Consider the following 11,708-nt stretch of genomic DNA (forward strand, 5'->3'; position numbering starts at 1 on the left):
TGTCTACTCACTGTGTCTGCTTGTAAGTACTCTGTGATTGTGCGCTGCCGAACATGCTCCTCTGCTCGTAAAACCAGCAACGTCACGGCGTGAGGTCATGCCCGGGAACCGGTACTTTTCAAAAAGAGTATAGTACTGTTTTTGATTAGTACCGCGATACTATACTAGTACCGGTATATCGTACAACCCTAGTACATAAACTATGCTTTTATTGTGAAATGACTTCCTGTGCAATTGGGGAAATTCCTTCTTGACAGACACTTTAGGTCACTTGAGAAAAAAAAATTTTCCTGGAAAAATGTCCCTTATTTTAAAAAACAAGTTATGTGTTTGAATGGGAAATAATTTTTAACATCAAGATTGAAATATTGCACAAGAGAATAAAAAGATAAACATGCAAGCTTTTTTATTGTTTTTTTATTGATCCTCCATTGCAAAGAGAAACCAAAACCATGAGAGCCCACCACTAGCAGTGGACCTCGTCGTACAAAAGCAGGCCGCGAGAAATCGAGTCCAAAAAAATCAGGGTAAATCTCGAATGCAGCGATAAGTGAAATGCGGTTCTAATTGTGGTGCTGCAGCAGCGTGAGCGTAATAACAATGCTAATGAATGTTGTAATGAAATCTAATCTGTCTGAAAGGCCTGGTCTCAGCTCAGAGTAATTAAGGCTCCTCTTGCATGCCCCGCAGCAACGCAATACCATTTTTCTTTCACTCTTCAGGGAGCTTTGAACTGACATTTTTGCCCATTCATGCACTAGTTTATGGACCTGTTCACCCCCAAGGTTAAACCAGTCCATTTATTCCACACAAACTCATACAACCGTGCCTTTGGCACAATCATAGCTTTCATATACTGTCCTATTACAAATCATTCTGAGGAATAGAGAGCCCAAACAAAAACATATCCCATGTGTCTGTGACTCAGTGCTTTTTAAAAAATTGAGGACGCTGCAAAAAAGGCCATCTGGGAGCCAAAGACCAGCACCTTGGTAAAGAGGGTCCCACACACTATTAAATTTTATTCTTCAAAATAGCCACCCTTTGCTCGGATTACTGCTTTGCACACTCTTGGCATTCTCTCGATGACCTTCAAGCACACCTGTGAAGTGAAAACCATTTCAGGTGACTACCTCTTGAAGTTCATGGAGAGAATGCCAAGAGTGTGCAAAGCAGTGATCAAAGCAGAGGGTGGCTATTTTGAAGAAACTAGAATATAAAACATGTTTTCAGTAAGTTTCCCTTTTTTGTTAAGTACATAACTCCACACATGTTCATTCATAGTTTTGATGCCTTCAGTGAATATATATATATATATATATATATATATATATATATATATATATATATATATATATATATATATATATATATATATATATATATATATATATATATATATATATATATATATATATATATATATATATATATATATATATATATATATATATATATATGCGAGCTGAAAATAAAGAAAAGGCATTGAATGAGGAGAAGGTACACTACGGTTCAAAAGTTTGGGGTCACCCAAAGAATTTTGTGGAATAGCCTTCATTTCTAAGAACAAGAATAGACTGTCGAGTTTCAGATGAAAGTTCTCTTTTTCTGGCCATTTTGAGCGTTTAATTGACCCCACAAATGTGATGCTCCAGAAACTCAATCTGCTCAAAGGAAGGTCAGTTTTGTAGCTTCTGTAACGATCTAAACTGTTTCAGATGTGTGAACATGATTGCACAAGGGTTTTCTAATCATCAATTAGCCTTCTGAGCCACTGAGCAAACACATTGTACCATTAGAACACTGGAGTGATAGTTGCTGGAAATGGGCCTCTATACACCTACCGTATTTTCCGCACCATAAGCCGCACCTAAAAACCACAAATTTTCTCAAAAGCTGACAGTGCAGCTAATAACCCGGTGCGCCTTATATATGGATTAATATTAATATTTATTTTCATAAAGTTTAGGTCTCGCAACTACGGTAAACAGCCGCCATCTTTTTTCCCTGTAGAAGAGGAAGCGCTTCTTCTTCTACGGTAAGCAACCGCCCCATAGAAGAGGAAGCGCTTCTTCTTCTACTGTAAGCAACCGCACCCGCCCCCGTAGAAGAAGAAGCGCGCGGATATTACGTTTCATTTCATTTGTGTGTTTCTGTAAAGACCACAAAATGTCTCCTACTAAGAGACACGCGTACAAGGTTCCACTGACTTTTGATATTCCTGTGAACCGCACTGTGGATACAACGGGAACACGTACGGTGAATATTCGCACCACAGGGAATGAGAAGTCGTCCTTCACTGTGGTTCTAGCTTGCCATGCTAACGGCCAGAAACTTCCACCCACGGTGATATTCAAAAGGAAGACCTTGCCAAAAGAGAACTTTCCAGCCGGCGTCATCATAAAAGCTAACTCGAAGGGATGGATGGATGAAGAAAAAATGAGCGAAGAGACCGGGTGACTTTTTTCACGCAGCTCCGTCCCTGTTGATCTATGACTGCATGCGCGTCCACATCACAGATGGTGTCAAAAAACAAGTGAAGCACACCGAAGAAGAAGAATTCGAGGGATAGTGAGTAATAACTTCAGAAAGTGAGCTTCAAATGTTTATTTTGTGTGTTGTGTGACATTAACATATGAGCAACGTTGAGTTATTGATGTTGCTATTGCTCTGCACTATTTTGAGTGTTACTATTTTTGTGATTGCACATTTGCACATTACATTTTGGGAGTGAACAGAGTTGTTAGAACGCTGGTTTGTAATATATTATTAAAGTTTGACTGACCTATCTGACTGTTTTGTTGACATTCCCTTTAGCGTAGCGTAGGTGCGGCTAATAGCACGGGGCGGCTAATAGGTAAACAAAGTTTTGAAATATGCCGTTCATTGAACGTGCAGCTTACAACGCAGGGCGCCTTATGGTGCGGAAAATACGGTATGTAGATATTGCACCAAAAACCAGACATTTGCAGCTAGAATAGTCATTTACCACATTAGCAATGTATAGAGTGTATTTCTTTAAAGTTAAGACTAGTTTAAAGTTATCTTCATTGAAAAGTACAGTGCTTTTCCTTCAAAAATAAGGACATTTCAATGTGACCCCAAACTTTTGAACGGTAGTGTATGTCCAAACTTTTGGCCTGTACTGTATGTCTAGCATATTTGCTATTGGGTGCTTAGCTGTTGTGTAGCTGCTCGCTCCTAGTAGCCGTACCATGTTTACCTTTTTGTAAATGATTTCACTTAAATACAACAAAAGACCAACCTTGTGTGCTTTTTGGAGGACATTTATATCAAAAGATCCCTATTGGTTTTACTGTCTTTAATGCACAAATTGTATCAAAGTGCCCCCCGCATACTTTTATTTTTTGGTAAGCGTCCCTCAGTGGAAAGTAGTTTGGACAGCCCTTGATTAAATTGTCAAGCACAGTCGTGACTGATTCGCTAATTAACTAATTAAAAAGTGTGTGTCCATATAGATTACTTTCAAATTCAAGCCAAAGCCATGATGATGGATAGATAACAGAATGGGACACATGCATGAGGCGGGAATACAGAACAATAAAATTAAAGAGAATCACGTAACCAATTAATGGAGACAATCTTATGCGGCAATGATGGAAAAATAATTTCAAGTCTTGTTATTTGAGGAATTGCACGATTCAGGGTTTTAGTGAAGCACCTTACCTTGCAGCTGAGTTTGCTGTTCTGAAAGCCGTGCAAGAAGACAACAACAACAACAACGACACATGTCAATAACCATCAGCAGATAGACAGAAGAGGGACGATATACACAAAGAGGTTAGGATTCAGGAGAAGGAGTGACCGCACTTTACACGCCTCACGGTTTCATCAGCATCACTTAAACACTCATTCACATTTAGGTCTCACCAATATATCTGGCTCTTTCTTCTCTTCTCTGCTTGGCAAGCTTCTGCCGCTGCTCTGAGCTCATTGAATCTGTGGGAGACAAGAAAATAAGCTATCCATTAGTGTCAGAATAATTGTATCTATGTTATCACAAAACTTTGTGTTTCCATGAGTTCCCGGCGAGAAGACAAAAGCTGTCTTTAATCCTACCAAGCAGAGGGCTTGTAAAACTCCACTGTGTAGGATGGGAAGCAACATGAAGGTGTTCTGTTTCTTTCATGTATTGTAATCAACAGAAAGATATTGTCTTGACCCAAGAACTACAAAGCGAAGAGGAAGCATGACCTGACTCCCCTACAGGGACCTCTTCTTTGAACTGTTTTACGATCTTTTCTTTGAACTGTTTTACGACCTTTTCTTTGAACTGTTTTGTGGCCAAAGGCAGCACCTGTTTACGACCCCCGTACCTTAGAAACAGCTGTTGCCATGTAATCAGGGAAAGTCCAAATAAAAGAGGAGGCGTACAATTTTTCGCCAGAGCGTGATGGAGACTGTGCAAGAGTACAGCACAGACGCGCTCTCCTCAATTGAGCCAAATTTAATTCGGTCTCTGTTTAATTCCTTGCTTCTTGTCTCGTTTAATAGATGTCATCAGTGTTTGAACCTGACAATTAGTATATATTTATTTTCATATTGCTATGATACACTAGTTTTACTTACTATAACCAAGCAATAGGTACATCGTAAAAAACAGCTATATATTTACAAACATTTGTGAAATGATACTCTCGTTTTAGAAGACTTCTGACGATACCAACTCATTTATACATGCATGCATTCTATGTGTAGTAAATTGATTGTAATCCCTGGATAAAAATTACATTTCTGATGGGTTTTTTTTAATCCCTTGTCACCACATACTGAATCAATTTGCATAATTTACATGCTTGAATTCCAACTCAAACGATACCACTGTGAGCATACAAATATATCTAATAAAGGGGGTATAATAGCTGCGGAGTGACTATCCACATCATTTCACTTGTGTTGAAACTTAAACAGTGAGTTTATCATTATTCAATTGTGCTGACGGGATGCGGTAAAACTAAATTAAATTGAATCATGTTCTTGTTGTCTTACATGTTTTAAAAAATAAATGTGTGAAGAATAAAGTATAAGTATTTGTTTCTCCACTAGCAAGATTTCTGACCCCGTAACAAACAAGAAGCACATAAATTAGTCCTCTTAATTGATCTTTTTGGGAGTTTTGTTTGCTTTCTTTGCTATTTTGTCTCACAGTAATTGTAATAATGATGTTGTCATGATGCCACATGACAGTTTCGACTTCGCTCTTTATTTCCCTTTGGTATTGGAATCTTTTCATGTACTGGTGCTCTTGTTTTGGCAACATTTCCTGTTTTGTCACACCTTTACTTTCTGTCCCTTGTCCTACCAGCACACCTGCTCCACACTGTTAATTAGTTCTATTTAGTTCCACCTTGTACCCTCCTGTAGTGCATGTTCATTATTTTCTGTATGCCAAAGTTTTCTGTTGCTTTCGGAGTTCCTGCTAGACCTGTGTTACTTTTCTTCAGCCTGGTGCCTAATAAATGGACACATTGCTTGCACTTTGCCTACCTTCTCTGCATCCTGAGCTCACGCCAGCATGATTACAGATGAACTGTTTGTCTTTTTAGGGGGGTAAACATTAAAAAATATAAATAGTATTACACAAAGATTTCCCCCAGTGTATATTTACAGCTGGGCTATTCCACTACATAGTGAAGATGGCCGCAGTTTCAAGAGTCCAAGGGCTCGGGGGCCGGACATCGAAATGTGGATGTCTTGTCAGGAAGTGTCTCCGCAGGTTAGATTCCTTCGAGACTTAGTTTACTTAATTACAAAGTAAACACATTGGCTTTCACACTGCTCTGTCAATAAATTCATTATTCTGCACTCGGTATTCAATTTCCACGTGTGCAGTTACTAGTACAAAAAAACATAATCTCCAAAAGGATTTTTGGGGATTGATGTTCCTTTTTTTTAAAATTATTTCATTTAAATTAATTATTTGATTTAGGATTGTAAGACTGAAAATGTAAACATAAAATAAACATTACAAAAAGTATAGCATCCTTTGTGTATTTTACATAAATAATGTCCATTGTGTATTTCACATGAATAAAATAGAAGGTTTAGTCCAGGGATGTCAAACTGGTTTTCATTGAGGGCCACATGGCAGTTATGGCTGCCATCAGAGGGCCGCTTGTAACAGTGAATAATGTATGAATTTGCCTCCGGATTTCATTATTAATTATATAAATAGTTTTAAGTAGACTGTCGATTTTAGAGTAAAAACTTTACATTTACAAAATTTTACTGTAAAATATAGTGTTTTTTATTTTTATTTTTTACAACATTTTTGGTAAATGGAAAAACAGTACCACTGTTTTTTGGAGGTTTTTTTACGGAAAAAGCTGGCAGATTAAGTTGCCAGAATTTTGGTGTTAAATTGACATTGGTTTTTACAACTTTATAAAAATACTACAAGTTATTTTTTCATTCTGGCAACTTAGCTGCCAGTTTTTCTAACGTAAAAACAAATGAACCGTCTTTCCATTTACAGTAATACACCGTGAAACACAACAACCGTAGATTTTACAGTCCAAAACTGGCAGCTCAGTCAACAGAATTTTAACGCAAAAAACAGTAGTAGTTTTTTTCCAATTTACAGTAAGATGCTGTAAAGAACAATGTAAAATTTATAGTCATTTTTATTAATTTGATGGGTACTTCTCTGTAAAGTTAATTATTTTTATTTAGACAAAAACATGTTTGGAAAGTATGATAGTATACTATAATATTTGTTGCAATAATGGATACTATTGCAGTTTAAAAGGTATGCAATTTCAAGCAGTACATACATTTTTTCTGTCAAAATTTTAAAAAATCTATTACATTTAGTGAGAAAATATTAAGTACTTTATTGACACATATTATTTTCAGGTGTTTGCAGGCCAGATTAAATTATGTCGCGGGCCAGATCTGGCCCCCAGGCCTTGAGTTTGACACCTGTGGTTTAGTCTTAATACATTCGCACGGCCACATATGTTTACCCATATAGAAATTAAACAACATCTACAGTATATCAAACATAGCACACAGTGTACTGGTATGTGACTTATCACAATTAAACCTTAGGTTTAGCGTTATCACCCTCTACTGGTCAAATTTTGCCTAAGTGTATTAAACGAGCTCTGATCGCCCAGAGTTACTCTCAGACAAAAAACAACACTACCACAAATACAAAATGCAAAAAACCATCTTGAACTCTAACTTATAATAATAATTCACTCCTATACAATATCCTACCCTAATACCCTACTGTGCAATATTACCCTTCGAGTGCAATACGTCCGACACTGATTATTATTTATTACTCCGGTACTCTTGTCTTGTTCTGTATATTGTACAGTATTTTGTCATTCTATAGTGTTTTGTATATTGTACAGGACTGCTTATTATTTTTATTGGATAGTAGTCTGTTTATTTCAATTGTTAGTTTTTTCTTTATTACCTGTTGTGTAATTAATTTTTACCCCATATTTGTTCCCACTAACGCACCTTAAGTTGGAGTCCTTAATCTCGTTATATGCAAATATAATGACAATAAAGTCCATTCTATTCTATTCTATTCTAAAAGACATCAGGAAGTCAACAATTTCAATACAAAACAAAGTAAATATATTTATGCACAATATCTACTTACATATATTTAACCATGTTTTGTGATGAAGTTTACACGTGTGGATTGAACACTGTGTCCGTGTTTTTATTATTATTATTACATATATTTTTTTATATATAAATTTATTTATAAAGTTCAAAATTTACAAACAAACATATGAACAATAACAACCAAAACAAGTACAACACAGCGCCAGGGGGTTGTAAACTCAATAAAGCAACTACAGTAGAATGCAAAATATACATATATGTAGCAATGTGTTGGTTGTTAGAGGTACAAAGCGTTTTAAAGTAAAGCTCTAATTATTTTTTAAAGGCACAAAAAACAGGCCGAGTATTGAGAACCTTACATTTATGAATATAAGACTTAGCCAATAGTATAATGATGTTGCAAAGGTAAAATTCCTTTTAAATTTTGTTCTCATATTGTGTATATCCAAATACATATCCAATATATTTCCAAATTTCTGCAATTTATTTCGATTTTTGGGGGGGTTGAATGCGTAGTTTTCTTCTACTCACATCACTGCTGCTTCATCGTGACACATGCCTCGCGGTGGCCCCCTGCATGTTGGCAGGAGTACTGCATCCGTGAGCAACCCCAGTTTAAATGGTTTCATCAAGCCTATTTGTGTGATGTCCGGCGGACCAAATGAAAAGCTTTGGTGGGCCGCCAGAAGAATAGGCCTGATTTACAGTATGACTTGTGTGTCTTTTAGTCATAAAGTGTCTTACACTGCACTTCATCTCCATCGCTACATGATTTGTTAACCCTCCCCACTTTGGGTCTGCGACATGGACGGGTGCTATAAAACAATAGGAGGATCACCTAATGCATCAGCCCCTCCCTCTCCATAAAACACTACACACGCCATGTCTCCTTGTCACAAATGAGCATTTGGCATTTGTCCAAACTGCATAGGGGTCATGAATACACCCACCAGTTAGGAGCAAAATGATGGCAGGTCTATTCACTACTCCTATACATCTTCATTTTAACATGCGAGCTATAATGCTATGCTATGCTATGATGGGAAGAAAATAATTATGGTGTTTCAGAGAAGTATCTTTTCATGTTAGTTAACAGTGCAGAACAGGCTTGGGAAGGAAATACTGACGATACTCATCCTTTTATGCCTGATGTACAGTACAGGCCAAAAGTTTGGACACACCTTCTCTTTCAATGTGTTTTCTTTATTTTCATGACTATTTACATTGTGGATTGTCATATCAAAACTATGAATGCACACATGTGGAGTTATGTACTTAACAAAAAAAGGTGAAATAACTGAAAACATGTTTTATATTCTAGTTTCTTCAAAATAGCCACCTTTTGCTCTGATTACTGCTTTGCACACTCTTGGCATTCTCTCCATGAGCTTCAAGAGGAAGTCACCTCAAATGGTTTTCACTTCGCAGGTGCTTGCAGCTCATTGCCAAGAGTGTGCAAAGCAGTAATCAGAGCAAAGGGTGGCTATTTTGAAGAAACTACAATATAAAACTTGTTTTCAGTTATTTCACCTTTTTTTGTTAAGTACATAACTCCACGTTTTCTTTCATAGTTTTGATGCCTTCAGTGACAATGTACAATGTAAATAGTCATGAAAATAAAGAAAACGTATTGAATAAGAAGGTGTGTCCAAACTTTTGGCCTGTACTGTATAAGGAAAAGTTCCTGGAGGAATCATTCCTAATAATTTTGCATTGTCACAAATTTGCAGTCACAATGGAAGAGGCCCATTTTTGTATCCAAATATATCAATCAATCAATGTTTATTTATATAGCCCTAAATCACAAGTGTCTCATAAGTTTTAATTCAGATGGGAAAATTAACGTTTTATGAACCTGATTGACTGTAATTATTACCTCGGTTATTTTCTTGAACAGGTCTATAGCTCACCTTTCTTGGGCGGAGGGCTGCTGCCGGTGCCAGGCCCTGACTGGCTGGGCTCCGTCTTGCAGGAGGCATCTGTCTCAGTGGGGGTTTCTGCTTTGGTGCAGGACTCAGTCTTGGGGGAGAGGTCTGTGATGGCTGAGTCATCAGGCGTCAGGAATACGCTGCCCAGGGACTTATCTCCGTTGTGGATGGTCTGACACTCACTTTGCAAGGGCAGAGCTGCGGAGAAGAAAGGCAAATGAGCTCAAAAACATTTTCTAAGACGGTCACGTCTTGGCGTCGAATATATTTTGTCTTTTACGAGCAGACTGTTTTTCTTTCTTTATCAAAGCTGAGGCGCTGCCTTCAGGAGCTTCATTATAGCCAACACTCCAGCCTCATTAGAAATCATTAACCTCACTTTCACACGTCATTTGCACACACGTCAGCCCATCTGCAGAAAAATTGCACTCCCCTCCCCGCTCCCGAAAGCTTACAGCAGAGAAGCACTCCTATCAGCAATGTTTTACACACCAGCATGCATGGATTTCTATGTCAATATCACATCATGACTTTGCAGATAACTGATGATGAATAATTGACAAAAAGCCTTAAATTGACAAAGTTAAGGCTTATGTGGCATTTTTATTGTATTATTTTTCCATATCTCCTTAGTTTATTTTGTGCTGCTGTTAGAATCAGAATCAGAAGTACTTTATTAAGAGACAAATAATTGCCTAAAAATTAATAGTGTCAGCTAGTGGGGATCGGCATTTGTAATTGGCCGGTACTTATCAACATAGGTTGTAATACACCCTTGATTCTTCAAATGCAACTCCTGCCATCTTGTAGAGTTAATAACAACACTAAAGTACATCGGTAGGTTGCCCACAGCAACAGCTGTTAACTCTGGTGCTTATACGTTTCAACCACAGCGTTATGAACTCAGATCCACTCATTAGGGTCACACTTCCTGACCTTTGACCTCTGAGAAGAGGCCCCATGAAACACATCCTGTCTAAAGCCCTCCTCTCGTTAAGGTCGGCTAATCTGCTGATACTCTCACTGACCGCCATGTTTGGAGGATGTGAGTGACAAACTGCGGAGTGACTCATCGTGACAGGAAATTAAAAAGAATCAAGAAAGGCGCCATTAGCGATCCCATACAACAATTATTTTGACTTGGGGGGCCAAATTTAGAGAAAAAACTGTGTCCGGGGGCTGGTATATTTGATTTTTAGGAATACTAATACAAAACCTCACAATAATGTCTGATAGAATGCTAAAAACGTTATGACAGACCGCCTGAAAAAACGGAATCGAATTTCAATTTATTTTTACTGAATGACACACCCAGAATGTACATGAAAATAAAGAATGTGGGATTTACCATATTAACTATGAACGATAAAACACTGAATATTGACAACTAGGGGTGTAACGGTACGTGTATTTGTATTGAACCGTTTCGGTACGGGGTTCCGGTTCGGTTCGGAGGTGTACCGAACGAGTTTCCACACGGACATATTAAGTAGCGTAACGCAAGTTGTGTAAACAATGCACACCGAGGCACAACACACGGCATGCTAGCAGCTAACGGGCTAGGATAGACTGACCATACATCCTCTTTTCACCGGACATGTCCTCTTTTGCGGAGCTGTCAGGGCGGAGTTTCTTAAATGCCTCAAATGTCTGGCATTTTGAGTTAGGGTTGCGTGTATTTTCAATGTACGTTCAGGGTTAAGAAGGGGTTAAAAACAAAACAAATTGTGCGCGCAGCAGCATTGGTGAGGGAGTGGCAGAGACAGAGAGAGTGAGAGACTTAAGATAAACGCGCATGCGTCGCCAGGCTCTGCTTTTTATCCATAGATTTATCAGATTTAATTTTTTATTATCTATAGCAGGGGTGTCAAAAGTGTGCCCCAGAGGCCATTTGCGGCCCACAGCTAATGTTTTAAAGGCCCACGGCACATTCTAAAAATACCATTAAAATAAACAAAAACATAACAAAAGTGAAATAAAAAAGCTTAAAGGTTAAATGTAATTTAGAAAAAGTTGCAATGTTGACTAATAAAACAAAGCTGTTTTCTTTTCTTTCAAACTGTCATTGCTCAAAACATAACATTGAATAAAAATCAATGTTATTATGAATTATTGACCTATCCAAGGTTCCGATTACTTCACATCAAATATTCTACTAAGAAAAATATTTTT

At 37.7% G+C, this 11,708-nt stretch overlaps 1 protein-coding gene across 13 annotated transcripts in view; it reads right to left on the reverse strand.

The window, feature by feature from the left end:
* LOC133636004 (MAP7 domain-containing protein 1-like) overlaps nt 1-11,708 on the reverse strand; it is a 136,345-nt gene that overhangs the window by 52,481 nt on the left and 72,156 nt on the right. For 11 of the 13 annotated variants that reach the window (XM_062029587.1, XM_062029585.1, XM_062029583.1 and 8 more), the window contains 3 exons: nt 9,519-9,734; nt 3,892-3,960; nt 3,688-3,708 (listed from right to left, as the gene is read on the reverse strand). In XM_062029587.1, coding sequence (XP_061885571.1) covers nt 3,688-3,708; nt 3,892-3,960; nt 9,519-9,734 — 306 coding nt within the window. The remainder of the gene's footprint in view (nt 1-3,687; nt 3,709-3,891; nt 3,961-9,518; nt 9,735-11,708) is intronic. The other 2 variants (XM_062029590.1, XM_062029586.1) reach the window with 1 other exon arrangement.

This window comes from Entelurus aequoreus, linkage group LG20, assembly GCF_033978785.1.
Source record: "Entelurus aequoreus isolate RoL-2023_Sb linkage group LG20, RoL_Eaeq_v1.1, whole genome shotgun sequence".
Classification (NCBI taxonomy): Eukaryota; Metazoa; Chordata; class Actinopteri; order Syngnathiformes; family Syngnathidae; genus Entelurus; species Entelurus aequoreus.